Source organism: Mustela nigripes, chromosome 4, assembly GCF_022355385.1.
Source record: "Mustela nigripes isolate SB6536 chromosome 4, MUSNIG.SB6536, whole genome shotgun sequence".
NCBI lineage: Eukaryota > Metazoa > Chordata > Mammalia > Carnivora > Mustelidae > Mustela > Mustela nigripes.
In genome coordinates this window covers 37,805,098-37,829,417 of record NC_081560.1, presented here as the reverse complement: position 1 = coordinate 37,829,417, position 24,320 = coordinate 37,805,098, and the positions used below count along the sequence as shown (strand labels likewise).

The 24,320-nt window shown below is 35.4% G+C and overlaps 2 protein-coding genes across 5 annotated transcripts in view; one reads left to right on the top strand and one right to left on the bottom strand.

Annotated features, from left to right (window-relative positions):
* Window positions 1-14,360, top strand: part of LRRN3 (leucine rich repeat neuronal 3) — a 36,601-nt gene extending 22,241 nt beyond the window's left edge. The window contains exon 2 of the mRNA XM_059396557.1: window positions 11,337-14,360. Within this exon, the coding sequence (XP_059252540.1) occupies window positions 11,696-13,822 (2,127 nt within the window). The 5' untranslated portion in view covers window positions 11,337-11,695 and the 3' untranslated portion in view covers window positions 13,823-14,360. The remainder of the gene's footprint in view (window positions 1-11,336) is intronic.
* Window positions 1-24,320, bottom strand: part of IMMP2L (inner mitochondrial membrane peptidase subunit 2) — an 855,652-nt gene that overhangs the window by 439,759 nt on the left and 391,573 nt on the right. The window lies entirely within an intron of this gene.

Here is a 24,320-nt window from a genome sequence, read left to right as displayed (position 1 = left end):
TGCTAAATAACAAGGAAATAATAAAAAAAGAAGTTAAAAAGGTAGATCAGGCAACCAAAATGCACTGGCTCTCACATAATATTGAATGAAGGGGTGTTGTGCTTTCTTATACAGTTCCTCAATACATGAAGTGATTCTCACAGACTACAAGCTTAAAGAGATGAGTTCTGGCTTAGAAATATCATTTGTTTTGCTAATCATGTACAAAAATCAACTTCAGATATAATGCTATTTATGAAGTGCTTGGTTGAGCAAAAACTATAATTAAAAATAAATACAAGTCAAAATTCTTTTCATAATGAGAAATGACAGTATCATGACAAGCTGGTAATTTGTGAGTAAACAGAAATCACTATACCAGTATGAAACTTATGAGACTCGGATTTCATTCTCCACTTTCTAAAAGAAAATTATAAAGGATGAATCTCTGCACTGAAAATTATCTTTCTCGGTTGCCACTATGCTATAACTAGCTTCCACAAATCTCATGTTTTGGGGGTGCCACATTTGGAATAATTTTTTTAAAGAAAACTATCCTGACCCTGTTTTACTTTATTCCTGTGCATCTCCCCACATAGCACAAGCCTCAAATCTGAAAACAGTAGAAGAAAAAAAGATAAAATGTCCAAGACTCCCTCGAAATCTGCCTAACAGCATATTTTAAGATTTGGGAGAAAAAAAGAATTGTGCTATTTAAGTTACTCTTGGTTTCTCTAAGAGAAATTCATCCCAAGCTTAATTTCATAAGGGATAGAAATAGTACATGACTTAAGATCCGTAGGAATGTTCTCTGTATTCAAATATAAGGTCTTGAACATGAGAGGGACACAAAATAATATCAAATCTACCCACCTGGTTATTTTTTCATTGTATCTATAGCTATTCCTATCATAAGGACAGGGGAGAATCCAAGCCAGTTTGAGAATCTCAAAATATCTGATGTGAGAATCTGATAATGCCAGAATTTAAGGAAATCCATCTCAATGATAGGATCCATTAACTGCATGGATATCCATTACATTTCAGTACACAAATTCTGTCCAATAACAAAAATAATTTTGCTCTAATTAACAGACTTCTGTATAATGGCAAATATGTAGGAAATGTCTATGGGATTTCAAAGAACATTAATAATCAATTTGGAAACAACAGTGAAAATTTCATTTGAACCCCACACATTTAGCATGGAACTAAGAGAACAATATGGTTTATCTGACTGGCACAACAAAACTAGACCCAGAAAATGGGGTTTTTTTCCTAGCTCCCACTGGGCTGCCTTTGAAATTTCATTTGCATATTTTTCCCCCATAGGAGAAACAAATAAGAAAAACCAGTGTACCCATCCAGTAAGAGGGAAGACCTTTCTGAATAGATAATAAAGTGATGGGTGCTATGTTCATAAACATTTGAGAGAAAGTAGAGTTTGCTAGTATTAAAGGATAAACTGAAGAATATTCCAGGAAGCGCCGACACTGACAGGCACTTGGAGAGAGACTTTTATAGAGAAAGTGCAGGAGCAAAGACAGAGAATTATTGATTGACTCTGGTTTAAAGCCAACTTGGCCATTTCTGGTTGGTTTCAATTTTATAACCTTGAGGCATCGACTAGCTTAGATTTTGGTTTGCTTGCATGGGCCCCTAGTAACCTTAGGGCCACTTTAGTCTAACTGCCTCTTTGTTTAATTAATTTAACAAAATTAAAGGTTAAGATGGGGCTTCAGAAGCAAAATGAAGGGATCTGAATGTACATCTGAGGGAGAGTGATCTGGCAAGTCATTTAACCTTTTTGGCCCTATATACAAAAAGTAAGGGTAATGACAGTGTCTACAAAAAGAGCAGACCCGAGGATTACCTGTGAGAATGCACGTAAGGTGTGAGACCAGTGGCACCTGGGGTATGTGTGGCATTGATGTATTATTATTAACTGCTACCACTAAACCCACTCTCTTCCTGAGCATTTCCTTTTTCCCTGCTCCATCCCTTAGGGGGCTAACATTGACCTTGAAGGCTGAGTGCTATCCCACCCCACTTGGGGAATCTTCCCACCTTGCAAGGAGAGAAGCCAGTCTGGATTCGGTCAGAGCCAAGGAAAATGACCTAACTGCGGCAGGCCTGTAGACTGAGATGCTGGGGGAATCTGCACTAGAAAGAATGCCCAAAGTCCCTCCATATTTTCAATAGTCCTTTAGAATAAGCCACCTTTGCACAAGTCATTTCACATCTGAGGGCCTAGACTATTTTATTTCTAAGAGAGGATGGATGGGTCAGAAAGTGAGGTCTTTGGAGCCCACTCAGGATCAGATGCTATGGGCAGGAAAGCCAACCTGGGTACCATCTAGATCTTTCCAGATGTCTGCCTTTCCACACTCTCCAACACCACCCTACCTCATGTGCTAACCAGAATAGATCTTCTCTCCTATGTTTGACTTAATGTAAATACAGGTGAGACGTTATGTGAACAAGAATTTATGTGAAGGGTTTCTCAATTGAAATGAGGTTGAGGACCAATGGATCTCTATATCCATTTCCACCTAAGAATTTACGACACCAAAAATATGCTGATTTTATATGATACTACCAAATATATCCAGGTGGCTGAAACTTCAAGAGTATCAAAAATCCCTACCTTTCTGGGTGCCTAGGTGGCTCAGTCACTTACGCATCTGCCTCTGACTCAGATCATGATCCCGGGGCCCAGAGATCAAGCTCTACATGAAGCCCCCGGGTCCTGGGATCAAGCTCTGTACCAAGCCCCACATGAGGCTCTCTGCTCAGCAGGGAGTCTGCTTCTCCCTTCCCCACTTCCCCTCCCCCAGTTTGTGCTTGCTCTCTCTCTCTCTCTCCTTCTCTCTTTCTCACTCTCAAATAAATAATCTTAAAAAAAAAAAAAAAGTCCCTAGATTTCAATTCAGCAAATAATTATAATGGTTGTATTTGTATATATGTCAGTATTAATAGTTAATGACAACTTATTTTTCAATCAAGGAACCTAATCCAGGCAATTTAGTTACCCTTTGGTTAGTGTGCCTTAATTTGATGACTAAAGTAACTCTCTTCTTTATTTACTACTGTGTAGAAATAAACATGAAATGAAGTAGGAATAACCCCATATAATTAATTTGACAGCGTTTAAAAACCTCATGACGAAAGTTCACTGACCCTAATGTTTTAATAACATAGATCTACAGTACTAAATGTAAACTCGCTATCAGTTAAATACAATGGTTTAAATCGAATAAGTCAGTTTACCCACAACTATTTTTAGACATAATTTTAAAAACCTTTCATGCTCACAGAGAAGTATACACCTTTTAGAATGGTAAGGAACCATAACTACCATATAACCAATTTCTAAATTTAAATGAACACAGAAGTAGAGGAAAGTAAGATGTCCTTTCCATAATTATAAAACCATCTAATAAACCTGACCCATGTTTCATATCACAAAGCGAATTTTCTTCATCTGTATTGATTTTTTTTAAAGATTTTATTTATTTATTTGACACAGAGAGAGATCACAAGTAGGCAGAGAGGCAGGCAGAGAGAGAGGGAGAAGCAGGCTCCTCGCTGAGCAGAGAACCCGATGCGGTTCTCGATCCCAGGACCCTGACTGAGATCATGACCTGAGCCGAAGGCATAGGCTTAGCCCACTGAGCCACCCAGGCACCCATGTATTGATTTTAATTTTATTAACAGATAAATACTATAAGATAACATTCATTAAACTATTCTAGTTACCATTATCTTTTTCCTGGAAGTTGACCTATAAATTCAAACAATTAATTAATTCTGAAACTGGAAAATAAATATTTCTCAAGGAAAAATGAATACCCTTTTACGGGAATGCATTTAGTATAATTCAAGAACACTTTTGGGATATGGAACCTTCAATTACAATTGAAGAAAGATTGAGTATTACAACAAAGGAATATAAAGTCAGATAATGGAAAAACAGAATTTAAGTTCCTTACATAAATGAACTTAGCTAGCAATTTGCTATAGAAGAAAAGGAAAAACTGGGCTTTAATGTAGCCATGGCTACTTCCTGTCTCCACTAATTTTTAAACTTAAATATCTAAATGTTTTTCTTCTTCAGGCTCTATAGTCTTTATAATACAAAAAAAAAAAAAATGAGGAACAGAGAAGAAGACACACTTTGTATGCTTTAGCATTATAAAAATTCATCTGACAGTGGATTTTAAATCTTCTCCCCCCTCCCCGCCCCTTGTTTCCCTGGTATACTTCAGTTGATTTTTTAAGTCAGTATCATAACAGAACACAGAGCATTCAGGCTGCTTCTGTGGGAAGCAGAAGTACCCCTCCTGGGTACATCCACAGAGAAGCACATACACTTTCACTGGGTCAAATCTGTTGTATGGCATCCTTTGCTAGCCACTCCTTTGATAACTGAGAACTTGGAAAGTAGGTATTACATCTGATTTATTGCTGACTCTCCAGCATCTACAACAGTGCCTGCCAAAACATAGCTGGTCAATAATGTTTCTTAAGTGAATAAAACTCCACATCTTAAAATGCTTTTAAAACTTTTTCTAAAAAGTCTTCTCAACCACTACACCCCCACACAAAAATCCTTAACTGTCAAATTATATTCCATCGATGAGAAATAATCTTTAATCTTCCAAGTTTTCACAAATCTTACAAGATTACAAATGAAAACACACTGACTGATGCAGTAGGCCCTCTGCAAATATTTAGGGAAAGACAAATAGAAGAATAAATGAAAGAGTAGATAAATGATATGCTCTAATGAGGGCTGACGTTAAACTTGTAGGACTCATTCGTTCAAGTCATTTAAAAGAGGCTTTCTATAATTCATTCCCTGGAGATGTCTGTTTTCATTCCTGGAGACGTGTCATTAACATTGTCTTCTGACATTTTATAGTAGTCAATTGTAATTTATTTGCTTTAATATATAATACAGATTCAGTTGTGTTTAAAACTAAAAGAAAGTACAAAATTATCTGAAATAGTTTTGCTTTAAAAAAAACAAACAAACAACTGAAAAGAAACTTGTTAATTATGAGTTGGTCCTAAGAATAGGACCATATACATGAATGTTCACCCTAAAAAAGGGGAATCAGTAAATGACAATGTATATGATGTTAGTAACAATACACACTGTCAGTAAAAAATAGTTTACATGGCTTATTTACCATATTTTTTTTAAAGATTTTTTCATTTATTGGAGAGAGAGAGAGAGAGAGAGTGAGAGCATGAGCAGTGAAAAGGATCAGAAGAAAAGGGATAAACGGGCTACCCCCTGAGTAGAGACACCAATGCAGGGTGTGAGCCCAGGACCCCGGGATCATTACCTGAGCCAAGGGCAGACACTATACCAGCTGAGCCACCCAGGTACCCCAATTATTTACTATATTTTAAGGAAGAAAAGTAAAATACCTTGCCTATATGTTATCTACTTTATATCTAGCCATGCATAATATAATATTTATTGAAGACTTGTGCTTCAGTCCCTATGCTAGGCTCCAAAGCAAACTACGGTCCTGAAACCTTTAAAATACAAATTGAAATACTAATTTTTTGAAGTACAATTTTCCTACTCTGATTTTAGAAGAAAAAATTCCCCAGTATATTGATGGAATATGGGGAAATTATGGAAGTAAACCAATAACCATGAGATGTAAGTTTTCTAAGCTTGAAAAGATTTTTAAGTTTATTATTTTTTTCAATGCATTCAAAAAGTTAAAATGGGAGAGGGAAAGTTGGGGGAGAGATAGGCTAAAAGTGAGAGGGTCCATGGCATTAAAATTCTCAAAAATGAAAATGGGATGAAATTGGTCAATTTATTTTGAAGGAATATATTCAGCTTAATATATTTTAAAATGTTTATATAGATGCATGAGGGTTTTGGAGGGGGTGTGGGGTTGGAAGGGCCTGGTGGTGGGTATTAAGGAGGGCACGTATTGCATGGAGCATGGGTGTGGTGCATAAACAATGAATCTTGGAATACTGAAAAAAATAAAATAAAATTTTTAAAAAATTTAAAAAAGAAGAAAATCTCTCCTAAAATCAATACCACCATTATAATTATTTAGCCCAAATCCCAAAATGACCAACAGCAGAAACCATTTTCTCAGCAGTAAAGCTAAAATGTGGCTTTAAAGAACAGCTATGTTTTCAAATCATTGCCTATAAAGTAAACCATTTTCTGTTTTGCTAGTGGATGCTTTGTAATACAATTGTGATATTTATACATTTTAACTATCAGACAATAAGAAAAAAAAATTCATAAGACTCTGGGGGTATATCTGTTTCTCTTTATTCTGTTCTGGCTGTGTTGCTTATTGGTAGTTACTTGGGAAGAAAAAAAAGTCATCTTCATCGCTCTTCTATATGCTATCATCCAATACAAATTATAGAAAGACACATTTGTGAGTTATTATTTTGCACATATTTGATTAACGACCCCTACACTGGAGGTCCTCGGTTAGATACTAAACAACCAATCAAATGTGCTAACATAATCAAATCAAAAGGAAGTTGAACACAGCTCATAATAATATAATCTCAAAATCTGGGGAGGTAATAATAATCAAATAATCTCATATCTGATAAGAGTAACAATCTAATGTCTGACAATTTTATATTCAGTAGAACCCAGGAAAAGTCTCCCAGCACAGGGGCTTCGGGGCTAATATTGTGCCAAGGGCCATGAGACTCAAGAAGCCTGTGATATATAGTCTTTACTAAAGCAGTTATGTCAAATTACCTATGTTCACAAGCAAATTGCAGAACTGTAACTTGTATTTCCAAATTTTTTTTTTAATAACAAAGCAAAGGAACTCACCAGCAGGTTTGGGGGTTCGTATTTCTTCTGACAGTCATATTTCTCATTGTAGTGTACTGGCATTTTGGTTGTGTCCCTTGTGAGTTTGGTTACTGTGAACCACACACTAATCACTATTAGTAGATTGATAAAATTAATTTTCCAACCTTGAAAAGCTGAACACCAAGGAATGACAGCTCTGCTGAGAAATAAAATCACTATAATACCCTTTTGTTAGGATTATTTCATCTCATCTCTATGTATGTATGCAGTGTGGATTATTAGAAAGAGATTCCTAGGCCTAAAGACAAAACCTGGGTTCTTTTGTCACCCCTCATTTATTAGCTGTGTGATCTCTAGCTGATAGGTCTCAAATAAACCCTTACATTAAAAAAAGTGGGGGCGGAATTAAAGTTACCTTCCTGTTAACGCAACAAGGTCCTTATTAACATAAAATAAACAATGAATAAGAAAAGGCTTTGAAAACCATAAAACACTATGGTATGAGATATTATTACTGCCTTACTATTCTGCAAACAATCTATGCCAAAAAGTCCATTAGTGAAAGCATCATAATAATTTCCAAAGACATGAGAAAAAAAAAATCAATATTACAATGAAGAAAAGCAAAATCTCCACACCTTCCATTGTGCTTCTCATACTAACAATTTCTTCCTACAGATCTGGAGAAATAAAATTTGACCTTGCTCACTATTATCACAACTCTCCTTATTTTCAAAAGCTTCCAGAATAAATCTAGTTCAAATGTGGCTGTATCTGACATACAGTTATATAGATAATGAAATGAGGTCAGAAAAGAGTTTCTAGTTAAACAGATATAAATTGAAGAAAAGAGAAGAAGAATTTCAAACTAAAAAGTGGCATTATTGGGCATTATTAGGTTAATGTGCCCCAAAAGAAGGTTTCATCTTAAATATTTCTAATCCTCTAGATAACATAGGGATATAGGCCTCTCTTTGCTCGACTGGTGAAAGTTGAGTTAACTGATTAATTGGCAGAAGTTATGCTTAGTTCTCAACTGACTGATTTATGGAAACACGCAGAAATGTATTTTGTACCTTGTACCTTGGGCTGTTTCTTCACTTTGGGAAGAAAGAGGAAGTAGATTTCTATTTCAGTTGTAGTCAGGTATCCTTCCTATGTGTTCCCATATCAGCTATACAGTGAATTGTAACCATCTGTTTACTTGTGCTTCCTCCTCCAGACTAAAAACTTAAGGAGGGAAGAGAACATGTCCAGGTCATTTTTTTTTTAACCTCTAGCTATTAACTCAGTAACTGGAACACAGAAGGTACTCATTAAATGCTGACTGAAAAAATTAAGGAATAAACTGAAGACATAACGTTAGATTGACTTTTCTTTTTCTTTTTCCTTTTTTTTTTTTTTAAAGATCTTATTTATTTATTAGACAGAGATCACAAGTAGGCAGAGAGGCAGGCAGAGAGAGAGGAGGAAGCAGGCTCCTCCCTGCAGAGCAGAGAGCCCGATGCGGGGCTCCATCCCAGGACCCTGGGATCATGACCTGAGCCGAAGGCAGAGGCTTTAACCCACTGAGCCACCCAGGCGCCCCTAGATTGACTTTTCTTTAAAGTCCAATGTGTTCCTTTGGCTTATACTAAAATTTAGTCTTTGGATTTTAGTAATATTGCAACATACATTCTGTGTAATAGATTTATGCAAGCTGAAGCAGCTGAATACTGAAATTAGTCCATTAAACAGATTGAATTGCTTAAATTATATGTAGAGAAGATGAATATATACATTTATTAATATAATTCATTTATGCTTTCACTGGAAACATTTCTGGAGAATCTACTACATTCTAATTACCATGCCTGGGAGCTGGGAAAGGAAAGGCAGGCAGGCCTCAGGATCTCAGGGAGATAAACACCTAGTGAGGCAGAGAATGGGTGCTAGGTGTGTGACAGAGGTGTGTGCTAGGGCCACGGGATCACTGCGGAGGGCAGTGAGGTACAGGGACAGCTGCAGGGAAGGGCTCATACAGAAGGCTTCACGGAGAGGTGATGCTGGACCTGAGGTTTGACGTAACAGTAAGAGTTAACTCACAACAAAGAAACGAGAATTCCAGGCAGCGAGATGAGGTACCCAGAGCACTGCTGACAGAGGGAAGGCTGTATGCAGAGTGGCAGAAGGTGAGGAACAGATACAGAGAAAGAGAAGAGACACCACAGATCGTGGAGGGTCCTATGGGCCAAGGATTTATCAGGAACCTTCACTGAAGAAGGAGCTGTATTGGATTCGCTCCTCAAGGGGCTCAGACTCTACTTGAAAGAGGTTAATGATAATAGCCAGAAGAAGGTCCAGTTTAAAAACAAAACAACAAAAAAGGACTCAGCCATTAAAAAGAAAAAAATAAGAAAAAGGAATCTTGCCATTTGCAAACAACGTGGATAGACCTAGAAGAGACTGTGCTAAGTGAACTAAGCCACACAAAGAAAGACAGATACCATATAATTTCACTTATATGTGAAATCTAAAAAGCAGAACAAATGAAAAACAACAGCAGAAAAACACAAATAGACTCCTAGGGACTAGGACTATACTGGGGGCTGTAGGGGGGGGGGAGGGGAGTGGGGAGATGGGTGAAATAAGTGAAAGGAATTAAGAGGTTTGAAGTTCCAGTGATAAAGTAAATCAGTCACAGAGATGAAAAGTTCCACATAAGGTATATAGTCAATAATTTGTAATAACTGAGTATGGCAACAGATGAGAACTACACGTATCATGAGGAGCATTTTGTTATGTATATAACTGTTGAAGCACTATGCCGTATACCTGAAGTGAATATAATATTGTATGTCAACCATACTTTAATTAAAAATAAAAAATAACTAAAAAAATGGAATTTTAAATCATTAAATAGATGAAGTGATAAAAAAAGAAAAGCAAAGACACTTTTAATTCAAGACAATTAGCAATCTGGACTTTAGGATCCAGATTTCAGATAAAATCACATCTCAGGGCACCTGGTTGGCTCAGTCAGTAAAGCATGTGACTCCTGATTTGCAGTTTGAGTCCCATGTTGAGTGTAGAGACTACTTCAAAATAAAACCTTTAAAAAAAAAATCACATCTCTTAAAGGATAAGAGAAAAATTAGGTTTGATTTTGAACTGTAAATTTTTTATTTTGGAAAAAAAATTTTTTTTGGCTTAAAAAATGTTTCTCTCTCTCTCTAGAGACTACATCTCCAAAAATATTTATCCCTGTTGTTGAAACACCCATCTTATCTTAGAATGAGTCAACAGTATTTACAAAATGATCAGCAGACCACCATTGCTGGGAGGCAGAAAGTCCCAGAATGAAGAGTCCAGGCCGGCTCCGGCCATCCTGGACATTTGCAGGAAGAGCTCACCAGCAGTCCAACTGATGAAGTGTATATGTAAAATTAGTGCGGTATTTTAAAATATGGTACATATCGAAACTGCAACTTGATTTTGGATTGCTTATTTTTATGTGATAAAGGCATCAGTATCCATTTAAAAGAAGGAATACTTAAGTGCCTGTTTTACTGATGTAATAAAGTTACTTTTACACTGTTAGTGACTAATGGAATGTAAGTTATTTTCAGGGAAAAATAAAACAGTCAAACCTTAATCTGCGCTTCAGTAAAGAATGACAATGTACAGGCACATCTATGGCAAGTTAGACAATCCCCTCCAAATACTGGCAAATTCAAGTCACTTTATACGAGAAAGAAACATGAATGAAAATGGGAAATCCAGCTAAATACTACTACTACTACTAGTTCACTGCGTGAACATGAATTTGGTTCTAAATGTTGTCTCCTGGGAACGCGAGAAACCACAGGCTAAATCATTTGACTGTAACCTAACAATATTACTTGCTTTTAAGCATTTAATTTTTCTTCTCTAAGAGAGAAAAAGCAAGATATCACCTTTGAAAGGTTTTTTTCTTTTTCCCTATAACTATTTATCAAAGAGAATGACAAATATAATAAACAAAATGACCAGGTATAAACAAGAGAAGGTTGGAAATAACAGAAAAATTCTGGAAGCATATTCATTATGTTTACTATAACATCAGCCTTCTTTTTTTTTTTTTTTAAAGGTTTTTATTTATTTGTTAGAGAGAGAGAGAGATACAGAGCGCAAGCACAGGCAGACAGAGTGGCAGGCTAGAGGCAGAGGGAGAAGCAGGCTCCCTGCCAAGCAAGGAGCCCGATGTGGGACTCGATCCCAGGACGCTGGGATCATGACCTGAGCCGAAGGCAGCAGCTTAACCAACTGAGCCACCCAGGCGTCCCTAACATCAGCCTTCTAATGATTCAATTTCTCAGCCTGTCCAATGTGTAGGCCAGAGACAGTCACAAGGACAGCATCACCAAAACATAGTGAATTAATCATAAACTCTAAACAATATCATATATAAGATAATCATAGTTAATTAATGGAGATTTAATTATGGTATTTTTCCCTCTTTGGACTAACTCTTCTTCTCTTTTTTCTTTTATGTTCCATTTTATTATAGTCAGCATCACACTGCTATTCTTGCAAGTACTGAACAAGCATGGGATTTGAATATTACACTCCTAAATAAATGAATTGCTCAATTTCCTGTGACCATCTATACATACTCCATCTTCAAAAAGTGTATCAGTATTCTCTCATAAAGGAGATAGTGATCTTTTCTCCAACATGCATGACATTTCTGGACAAGACAACTGTGGCACCAGCACGTATTTCCATGAAGAAAAACTCTGCAGTTTTATGGCATTCATCATTTGACAAATGCAACTATTTTCCTTATCAATCAAGTCTTACTTAACTTTCTAGCAGTGACTGTGGAATCCTTGAGGGCCCATTACATTTCTGAAGAAGAAAGCTAAGATGAAGGACATGCCACTCCGAATTCATGTGCTACTTGGCCTAGCTATCACTACACTAGTACAAGCTGTAGATAAAAAAGCAGATTGCCCACAATTATGTACATGTGAAATCAGACCTTGGTTTACACCCAGATCCATTTATATGGAAGCATCTACAGTGGACTGTAATGATTTAGGTCTTTTAAATTTCCCAGCCAGATTGCCTGCTGACACACAGATTCTGCTCCTACAGACTAACAATATTGCAAAAATTGAATACTCCATAGACTTTCCAGTAAACCTCACCGGCCTGGACTTATCTCAAAACAATTTATCTTCAGTCACCAATATTAATGTAAAAAAGATGCCTCAGCTTCTTTCTGTGTATTTAGAGGAAAACAAACTAACTGAGCTGCCTGAAAAATGTCTTTCTGGACTGAGCAACTTACAAGAACTCTATATTAATCACAACTTGCTTTCTACAATTTCACCCGGAGCCTTTATTGGCCTCCATAATCTTCTTCGACTTCATCTCAATTCAAATAGATTGCAGATGATCAACAGTAAGTGGTTTGATGCTCTTCCCAATCTGGAGATCCTGATGATTGGGGAAAATCCAATCATCAGAATCAAAGACATGAACTTTAAGCCGCTTATCAATCTTCGCAGCCTGGTTATAGCTGGTATAAACCTGACGGAAATACCAGATAATGCCTTGGCTGGACTTGAAAACTTAGAAAGCATCTCTTTTTATGACAACAGGCTTATTAAAGTGCCCCATGTTGCTCTCCAGAAAGCTATAAACCTCAAATTCTTGGATCTAAATAAAAATCCCATTAATAGAATACGGAGGGGTGATTTCAGCAATATGCTACACTTAAAAGAGTTGGGAATAAATAATATGCCTGAGCTGATTTCCATCGACAATCTTGCTGTGGATAACCTGCCAGATTTAAGAAAAATAGAAGCTACAAACAACCCACGGTTGTCTTACATTCACCCAAATGCATTTTTCAGGCTACCCAAGCTGGAATCACTGATGCTCAACAGCAACGCCCTTAGTGCCCTCTACCATGGTACAGTTGAGTCTCTGCCAAACCTCAAGGAGATCAGCATACACAGCAATCCCATCAGGTGTGACTGCGTCATCCGTTGGATTAATATGAACAAAACTAACATTCGATTCATGGAGCCAGACTCACTATTTTGTGTGGACCCACCTGAATTCCAAGGCCAAAATGTTCGGCAGGTGCATTTCAGGGAAATGATGGAAATCTGTCTCCCTCTTATAGCTCCTGAGAGCTTCCCTTCTAATCTGGATTTAGAATCTGGGAGCTATGTTTCCTTGCATTGCAGAGCTACTGCAGAGCCACAGCCTGAAATCTACTGGATAACACCTTCTGGTCAAAAACTCTTACCTAATACTCTGAAAGACAAGTTCTATGTCCATTCTGAAGGCACACTAGATATAAACGACATAACTCCAACAGAAGGGGGTCTATATACTTGTATAGCAACTAACCTGGTTGGTGCTGACTTGAAATCTGTTATGATCAAAGTAGATGGTTCTTTTCCCCAGGATAACAATGAATCCTTAAATATTAAAATAAAAGATGTTCAGGCCAATTCAGTTCTGGTGTCTTGGAAAGCAAGTTCTAAAATTCTCAAATCCAGTGTTAAGTGGACCGCCTTTGTCAAGACTGAACATTCCCAGGCTGCCCAGAGTGCCCGAATACCATCTGATATCAAGGTATATAATCTTACTCATTTGAACCCATCAACTGAGTACAGAATTTGTATTGATATCCCCACCATCTATCAAAAAACCAGAAAACAATGTGTAAATGTCACCACAAAAGGTGTGGACCCTGATCGAAAAGAATATGAAAAGAGTAACACCACAACCTTTATGGCCTGCCTTGGAGGCTTTCTGGGGATTATTGGTGTGATATGTCTTTTCAGTTGCCTCTCACAAGAAATGAACTGTGATGGCAGACATGGCTATATGAGGAAATACGTACAGAAACCAACCTTCACATTCAGTGAGCTTTACCCTCCTCTTATCAACCTCTGGGAAACAGGCAAAGAAAAAAGTACAGCACTGGAAGTGAAAGCAACTGTTATAGGTGTGCCAACAAATATGTCCTAAAAACAACTAACTAAACCTACTTCAAAGAAAAGCTAAGACTGCAGCTGTGCTTGAAAAATTTAAAAAAAAAAAAAAAAGGCAGAGAAATACGGCTTTCTAGAAAGAAGTTTAAGCTTCACCAATGCTGCTCCAGACCAAGGGAAATATGTACAAGTTCAGCATTTTAATTAACTGGATTCAAAGGGTACTGTGGCAACCAAATAAAATAATTCCATTTTCTAGAACTTTCATGTAACTTTTATGTCTGGACTACAGTTAAAGTGGACAAAACATTTCTGTATTTTTTTTTAAGTATATAAGAGTAGTTGAACTGAGCAATACCTCCTCCTGTGTTGTATTACACATATTAGCCACGAGTTTTTGCAGTGACTAGGTAACTTGAATTGACACGTGGTGTAATAAAATGGACAAATTCTGTAGAGTAGACACAGTGAGTATGTGGGCCTCTTTTATAAGAAAAAAATACATTTTGGATTAAAATCAATTGCTTTTGTCTTGTTTTTGTTTCTAAATAAAGAATAATTTCTGGGAAATGTCATCTGATCAGGTATCATTTAAACGATATTTTTTAAAAGTGTTTTTCTATAATGAAATTTTGAATGCTAAGGCACTTTTTGGGTTCTGTAATTATATTATTATAATGCACAAAAATGAATTTAGAGCACTTTATCTGTACTGAAAGGCAATAACAACACTCTATTTAACCCTTTATTGACCAAAACAAATCCTCAAGGATATCATGCATTCAGTTAAATATTTTCTTAACAAGCAGGTTTTAGAGCAGATTTAATTGGTAAGTTCACATAATGTAAATCCAATATCTGAGGAACTGGAAGTTTCATTTTAATAATTAGTAGTAGCTCAAATGTAAGCTGCTTGCTTTGCAGAAAATATTGCCAATTTTTGGTAGGATTTATGACTTAGGTCTACTTTTTCAAATTTCTGATTCTGAACACCTGATGTGCTTCACTGCAGTAATAAGCAAATAATCTAATAATTTTCTGTGTTGCAAATCTAACAACCAAACATGTTTGACATGAACCCAAAAGAGAGAGGTTTTTATACTTATATAGCAGCTTAACCTAGTTGTGCTGACTTGAAGTCTGTTCTGATCACACTGAATGATTCTTTTCCCCAGGATGACAACGAATTTTAGATTTTAGAAGACTAGGATTTTCCAAGATTAGAATTTTAAAATTTTACTTTAAACATATTGGATTATTAGTAGAATAAGTTTATCAGGTTCAATTTTATAAAATTTGGCCTTTTATTTGGTTCACCCCCATATAAAAATGACATAAATCAGATAATTCCAGAGTTTAATAAAAATTTGAGAGCAAAGTTTTGATAATACAAGAAAAAGCTTCTAAGACTAATTTAGAGGAAAAGAGGGGCATCTGGGTGGCACAATCAACTGGACATCTGACTCTTTGTTTTGGCTCAGGTCATGAACTCAGGATTGTGATATCAAGCCCCACATCAGCTCTGAACTCCGTGCAGAGTCTGCTTAAGTTTCTCTCTCCCTCTCCCCTCCTCACCACACACATGTTCTCCCCCTCCCTCCCCTCTCCCTCTGTCTCTCTCCCCCTCAAAAAAATAAACTTTTTTAAAAAGAAAAGAAAAATATTAAGTGTAGTTCTCTATGCCTATATTTAAAACACCTAAAAAAACACAGCTTAAAAAATGAGGATCACTGAAGTGACAAAAACATTGCTAAATAAAGAATCTAAAATAAGAAATATAAATATTTCACTTGGAGAAAATAATGAAAATCTTTTAGGGTTTTAAGTCATATTTCCAAACAAAAACCTACAGTCCTGCAAAATAAATATATTTGTGAACAAAAAAAATCCTGAAATAATAAAAAATCATCTAAGATAATAAGCCATACTTTTTATAGGCAAATCACTTATCTCTACAAAGCTAAAAGGCTTCTACATTAATTGCTGTTGTGCCTGCTCATAATCAAGTGTTTAACTTTTCTTACAATAACTTGCTGCATGTTATCAACATGTCACTGGCCTGTAAACATTTCCAGCACTGTAGTCATACCAATTTATTTGTTAATGTAGACATTTGCTTTTATGGTAGTTTTGACAGCTTCTAATTAAATCCTGCTGTTTTTGACAATCTGGAAGGTAATTGTTATGAACTCTTTAAAACAAAAGGACAAACTGTGTTAATTTTAACACATCCAAAATATCAAACTTGCTAATTCAGTGTGTTTCCCAAACAAAAATTATACACTCTGATGAATCACTATCACCCAGAGGCTGACATTAGAATTTATCAATAAGACATGCTCATACATCATGAGATGTTTCAGCACCCTGGACAGAGCTTTTTAGAGCCAGGCTATTTGTCAAAAATATAGGAGCTGAAATATGACCTATTAGGAGGCAGGTATTGCATAGGTCAGCAAAAACTTGCTCAGGTATCTTGTATGCTTCTTTTGAACCTACCTGCCTGAAGGACTATAACAAACAGTGTAGAGCTTAAAATGCACTTCAAGCTATATTTTTCTCAGAAAAATCACCTAACAGTGGACACTGAAATGAAGTATTTTTGTTACAGCCAAATAAATACAGATGCTCAAAGCAAATCATGATTCTATTTACTTGCTTAAAATTTCATCTAAATTGCCAATAAGAGCAAAAAGACATTTGCTTCAATAATAAGAATGTATTTCATACTCCCTATGTTATATTCTAAGCCTCACATAAAATTAAGCACTAGTCCAAGTACTCAAACCATATAACCTACAATTTGGTGATACCATACAGATGCAATGGCAAACTTTACCTATAAAAAATATGAAACTCTGAAGTTTTACCACTGTGAATGTCAACTGATCTTCTCACCTTGTATGGAGAAAACATTTTTCACAAAAATGATTTTAAAAGTATTATATATTTTCTAATTTATACTATATAATAAAATTCAAATTTTCTGAAAATAAGCATGTCTAGTTGAATACAAATAATGTATTAAAAAAAGCAAAATGTGTCATAGTCAGTAAAGCCAACCAACAATATGCTGCCAGTCATGTGTTATTTTGCCTAGGAAAGAAATGAAATCCATTATTGGTACATATATCTATCTTTTGATACTTGTTTCCATTCTTAAAATTTAATTCTAATTAGATAAAAAGTTTTTAAGCAAAATTACATATCAGAAAGCATAAGTTTAAAATTATCATTCCTTAGTCTATTTACTTAACTATACTTTCTTTGGTTACTTCCAATAAATATTTACTGCATGACTATTACTCACTGGAAAAACAGAAGTGAACAGGACAAATTTTTCACCATTAAAGGGCTTATATTCTACCGGATTACATGCTGGTTATGTATCACTGCTTTCACAAGTATGTGTTAACGATGTTCTCTGGAGGGTTCTTCCCAGTGTCAATACATACTTTTACAGAATGATAACACTCAAAAAAAAAAAAAAATCAGTTTGTTTTTTTTTTTTAAATCTAAAAGGGTTTTACTTGTATTGATATAAGAACTTAATTCAAATTTATTATGGATTTTAACACAGACACACATACACTCACACACAAATACCAGCCTAATACTATCCTTAAACTGGTTAAATCAAGAGGCATGTCTACTTACTATGAAGGAAAACCTTAAAATTTCATAGATTAGCCTTTCATATGAAAAATCAGAAGTGATAGGTGAATAACAAAGAAAGCCAATAATAAAAAGCTAAAAGTTTAAAAAGATATGTTTGCTAAAGAAAGGGAGAACTGCAATGAAATATCCTCACAACCATCATCAAGTATCAGAAAAAAAAACAAAATCCTCATTGCATATGTCACTATTAAACAGCATCTTCAGGATTATCCCAATGTTGGCAGTCTAGGAGATAGTTAATAGTGAATAGTGATTAAATTGTGGCTACATTTTCTTTGATCCAATCTCAATCTCTCCCACTCTCTCTCTCTCCCTCTCCCCTCCCTTTCCATAATGAATTATAGCAAATAAGTAAAAGTTTTTTAAGCATATACTTGCCAGATATGATTACTATATTGAACAACCCAAATGGTCATAAACTACAATGATCTTCTTCTCTACCACCTTATCAGATGATAATATTCTCACTCTTAGTTCTACAACCGTACACTCTATCATTTTACCCTGACTAATGCATTGCTAACTAGGTCATTGCTTGGGATCATGTCAATATTTTAGTGGAATGAAAGAACCATGCCTAGAATCAAGATGCTATAATCAGCACCATGGAGCTCAGGAAAAAGAAAGAAACTAATTGGGCTTTCAACACAATAGTGACTGCTTTTGTGTGTTCATTTGTAAAATGAGGACTCCATCTGTTATTAATGGTGACCACTACTTTGATTTACCTTATTCCTCTGAAGCAAGGGAAAAATAAAAACACTATTTGTTCACAAAATCACAAAAAATCAGAGTTCATTCTGAAAGTCATAATACACATATTCAACCCTAAGAAAAGTAATTTAAAGATAAATGTTTCAAAAAGAATATTCCAGTGAAATATAGATTATTTCCCTAATCTGGCTTAAATATTTTATTAATAACATCACAGACCTGCTCTTGAATTGACTAGTAAGCATTCAGCATGCTCAGGTAAGAAGATCATATGAAATGGAATACAATTCCTTTTTATTCCGAGTGAAAACAGACAAGTCCACAGAGATTTGAATTTACTACTCTGGTTCACTTTACATGCACATCAGAGGGCTCCTAAAGCTATGTTTGAAATAAGCCATACAGTTAATACCAACTAAGGGATTAGATACATCAAAGATATATCAATACAACTTTCTCCTAAGAGTCAGCTGAGATATTCAAATAGGTAATACATTCAGAGCAAATTTCATATATGATTTCAAAATTATTGTCGAGTGGCCCAAAGTAACAAAGCATAGCACAGAGAGTTATGGTTGACCTTGGCAAGTATTTCAGGAGAATGAACTATAATAGAATTCAAAGACCTCATGGTACTTTCTGTGCTTATATTTGTTTTTTCTGACTCTAATATATCATCAAAAAAACTAATTGTACTATATGACCAATGTAAGGAAAATCCAGCTTCTCATTAAAACATATGGTTCAGTGTCTGAAGTTATTGATTCAAAATCCAATTGCAATATCCATTTATAATGTTTACTAGCCACTGGACAAATAACAGAGAAAGCTTGGGACATAAATTGACTATCCTAATCCTAGCATTGAGAGAATGAAAGTATTTAAAAAACAACAAAAAAACCTCCCTGTCATTTGTGGTACCAGATTCAGAGCTAGTAAAGAGAAATGGTTCTTAAACCATGACAGTTATCAATATTAAAGCAATATGGCCAAACACACCAAAAGAGTTCTTCAAAAGAATATTTTATAAAGGTGAAATTTATTATGAGAATTCAGATCCAAGTCAGATACCTCTGTTAAGCATTCTTTTTATAATAGTTGCAGACACAAGTCACATACTCAATAAAGAACATGAAAACATATCTCCAAAAGAACCTTCAGCCTTCTAAGGTCCCCTTCCCTGTTTACCAGTTGGTTAATCAATAAGCCAACATTCATGCATGTAGTTTTCATATTAAATTAATTATTTTATCAGATTTTAAAAAACATTTACAACAGAATGTATCAATTTATATAATTATGTGATTTTAACTACCCAATTCAAACCACTGAGCTTAAAAATAAAACAATGATGGCTATTTTTATCCATTTAAAATAATGGATATGATAGAGGAAAGGTATAAGTATAGAAGGAAAGAAAACATTCATTCCTTCTTACTAACGAAATCTTTATTAATGAAAATAATAGATTGCACTGAAAAGAGGAACTACACCAAAACAACTGTGTGAAGGTAACAGTAATTAGGGTTTCTGTCCAATGGATTATGCGTGTCTCAGTCCAGGCTCAGTCCTGAAGTGGTATTATGGTGCTTCAGATATTTTCCTGGCACATAAAATGCAGCAATGAATAAATACATTATGACTATATTATTATAGTTGAATAAATATGCATTAATATATACTCGAGTTGCAAGATAAAAATAGGAAGTAAGAAGAGAAACATTCACTGAATCCTGAGCATGTGTTCAACAAATGATTTGCTATGGTCTTAAGAAATCCACTTGAGATCTAAAAGGAGAAGAAATGTGGGAAAATGAACATTTACCATCTTAGCATGTCAGGCATACTGAAGAACGTGCTTTCTCTCTCTCTCTCTCTCTCTCTCTCTCTCTATATATATATATATATATATATGAGAATTCTCATATATATATAAATGAATCTATATATGAATATATATGTGTATATATGTTAATATACATATATTTTTTAAATTAATTGTTCCAATTCCAAATGATATGCCCCCACTTTGGTTATTTTGAAATGAATCATTGGTATGGTAGAATGCCTTCTGAGGACTGGTATTTGGAAAATAATAGCAGCAAAATTCCTAAACAGAAAAGCAAGATGTGGCCCATGTTTTCATTCATATATGAATCTTATCCATGCATACTTCATTTAGTGAGGATCTACTAAGTGCTAGCCACAATATTAACTACTAGAGAATCACTATGACTGTGACAGACAAATTCCTTGACATGATAAACATTTATCATCTACAGGTAGATAACCACAAATGAATCTAGTAATTGCAATACAGATTAATAAAAATATGGTAGGCATGGGGATAACTTACATATATTTGGGGGACACGTTATTATAAGAGGGCCCAGAAAGGGTTCTAACAAGTAAGACTGTCTTTACACAAACTCTCAATTAAAGAGCAGAGAAATGCAGAGAGCAGGCTAGGGGCAGTGTGAAAGTGACAACATGCAGAAGACTTTGAACAGGATCAGGGTACTGAGAAACTGAAAGCTCTGAGGATGGAAAAAGCTGGAGCTGGACTTCAGAAAGAAAAATGGAAAGATGAGTTAAAAAAAAATCAAACTTTAATTTGTTGCTAACAAATAATCTGGTGGACACTAATATCCAAGGGAAAATGACAAGGTCAGATTTAAAACACCAGGACTAATTGATAAGGCTACAAATACTAATTCTCCATCTTTCAATCCTGTCTCTCTCTGTAGCCATGCCCTAGTCTCCGGTGCTATCTCTAGTCCTCCATAGCTGAACACATGAGAAGTGAGAAATGAAAAAGGAACTGGATATAAACACAGTCTATACAATACCCTCTCAGGCAGGCCTTCCCTAATCTGAAACACATACTCAACACCCTCGCAAGCATATACTCAGGTGCACACCCTTCATGTGTGGGATTAGCAGAGTCCATTACCTGCAAGTTATTCTCATTTCAGATTTTTTTAAAATACATCTGCCATGAAACCAACAGAAGATCAAAATGTCATTACAGCTCCTCATTCTCTCCTCAAAAGGCAGATCAATAAAAGAGACCATAGGTGTTTTGAGAAGTTTTATACATAAAAACCCAAAGGTGATATAAAATTAAGGTCTACGTCTTTGATTTTAAGACTGTTCTAGTTCCATTTTCATTGCCAACTGTATTTCTCTTTCAGAAGTTTCACAAATATGTGACAAACTTTAATAAGTATGAGTATAAAAATAGACGTAGGAACCAGGGGTAAAAAATACTGTGTTTCACTTATCTGGACTATGTTTTCTGCAAGACTAGAAACAGTTCTAATGAGATCTCACAGGTATCACTTTCCTCAGATAATAGAAAAAAATTGTCCTGTATTATATGTCTCTAAGTGAGAACTTGAACTCAAAATAACTTAAAATAGGAAAGATATTTGTAGAAATACTGACTCACTCAAATCGGACACTCATTCTAGATTTTCTCTGCTTTCTCACCACTGTACTCCTCAAGAAGAAAGGTTTTATCAAGATTGTCTAATCTAAATATATAGGTTTTCAGAGTAAAGAAGTACGTTGTAGCACAATGATTTAAAGTGCGACTTTGAAGACGTATTTAAAAATTAACAGAGGAGCTACACATTAAAAGACATAACAAACAGAATGTAACATAATATAAGAGATAAACATTAGCATAAACATTTATAGATACTCCTGCTATTAAATTTTCTCAGCAGTCTTCTGAGAGAACTGTGATAAGCAGATTATTAAATTAGTTATTTTTCAATTCTTCAATATCTTGTTTGAAATGTTGGAGACTGTCACCTGAAACCACAGGGGCAATTCCAAACAGAATATAAACTGGGTAAAAGCACATCTCTACTTTCTCAAGATATTTAAAATGCCATTGTTGAGGTACCTGGGTGGTTCAATTGGTTAAGCAACTGCCTTCAGCTCAGGTCATGATCCTGGGGTCCCAGAATTAAGTCCCCCATCAGGCTCCTTGCCCAGCAGGGAGTCTGCTTCTCCCAAGACCTTCCCCCATCTCATGCTCACTCGTGCTCTCTCTCTTAAGTAAGTAATTAAATAAATAATAACATATTTTTTAAAAATTTTAATAAAATAAAACGAAATGCCAGTGTCTGAGTATGCCCAGAAAAACTTGTACAGTATCCTGCTGCTAGCTGCTAATTTGTGGAGAGGGTGCCAGCTCACATGGCAGGTATGTCTGTTTCATTTCACTCTGGGAGAGATAATAGAGAAGAGCCAGGGAGCTTTTAGACAAAATGATTACCAAATAAGTGTAATGACAGAGTGGTCTTTATTTTATTGATAAGAGTAACTCTTCCCCCAGCCAAGACCATGGTAGTCAGTCTACTGTTTGTTAGAGTGAATATTTAAATCACCAGATAAGAATATGTATGTTATGGGGCACCTCAGTGGCTCAGTGGATTAAGCCTCTGTCTTCAGCTAAGGTCATGATCCCAGGGTCCTGAGATTGAGCCCCGCATCAGACTCCCTGCTCAGTGGGGAGCCTGTTTCCCTCTTTCTCTTTCTGCTGCCTATCTGCCTACTCATGATCTCTGTCAAATAAATAAATAAAATCTTATTAAAAAAAGAATATGTATGTCACATTCAAACTCTCATCTCATTGTTGAAACAATGTTTGAACTTCACTGAAACCAGAAGATACAAAATACTAGAAAGTCTGAGATCAGAAGCCCTAGACTTTGGAACTGAAATGAAAATCTTAAACTTATGAGGATGTTATAAAATTTTACTGATTATATATCTGTAAAGTATGTCTGAAGGTATAAGACATTTTCAAACACATTATAGCTGGCACTTGAATATATTACCCATAACTACCATGTGATGTCAGAAAAAGTATGCTAACCTACCTTGATGAATTATTGGTCATGAGGAAGAAGGTATCAAATAAAATTATCATCAGGCAAATTTTCAAACCCGCTGAATCTTTCCTCTGCTCCAAAGTAAGCACTATCAAATATGTGTGGATGACTTTCCCAGTGGCAACAGGCTTATCAATAAAGATTGTTGCTACATTGGGAATAGACAACCCTGTGATCTTTAAATAATCTGACTTCAGAAAGGAGCTTTTATATTAAACCTCTCCTAGAATTCTCCTTGACTTAAAATTCTAAGCATATCATCAGGATGTCACATTATCCCTTTAAAATACAATATTTTAAAAACATAATTGTATATTATCTTAATATATTTTATAACACATAATTATATAATATCAAGAAACTACAGGAAAGAGAGCCTCACAATCTGCATGTCTACCATATATGCTCTCACAAAAGCCTGCCATTTTGCCCTCTACAATATCTGACTCTATGACCTTCACTTTTGGTCCTGGCTACAGCTGCCCAGACTTAAAAAGTGGCAAAGACATCCAAACTCGGAATGAAAGAAGACTTCAGTGCTCACCCCATCACTTCACCAAACCCCCAAATCCCCTAACAAAATGGTTAAGAGATGTTACCATCCTCTACTAGATCAGTTGCTTATACATCAGCCTATTAATTTTTCAACACTCTGAGAGTAAACAGATGTTCCTCTCATGTTAAACTGAGCATTTCCCTCTTTCTAATCTACCAGTTTTATTTTAGGAAACAAAAAGAGAAAAGAATAAATATAATGTATGTACCATGGGACAACCCTACAATTTCACTATGCCATCATGCCCCTATGTCTTTGTTCCACACTGAAGAAATCCATGTCCTTAACATAATTCCAGTCATTCTTCTCTGGAAATGATCCAAGTCATTGAAGTCTCAAAATAAAGGTCTAGAAACAGAATGCAACCCTCCAGGTATGCTAAACTCTTAACCTCTTTATTAGGTTGAGAAGCAATGTTAATCAAATTCTTCCACTATTTTCGAGTGAAAACAGTCAACTCTAGGCAGACGAAAGTCAATAAATATACTTGATGTCAAATCTTGTGGCTAGCAACATAACCAATATCACCATCACCAGGATTTAATAAATACTAAGTCCTGGAATACATAAAAATTCCTTTAACCTCTATGAGGAAGATCTAACAATAGTATATTTTATATTACAGGTGAGAAATTTTAGGTTTAGAAAGTTTAAGTAACTTACCAAAACTTCACAAGTTA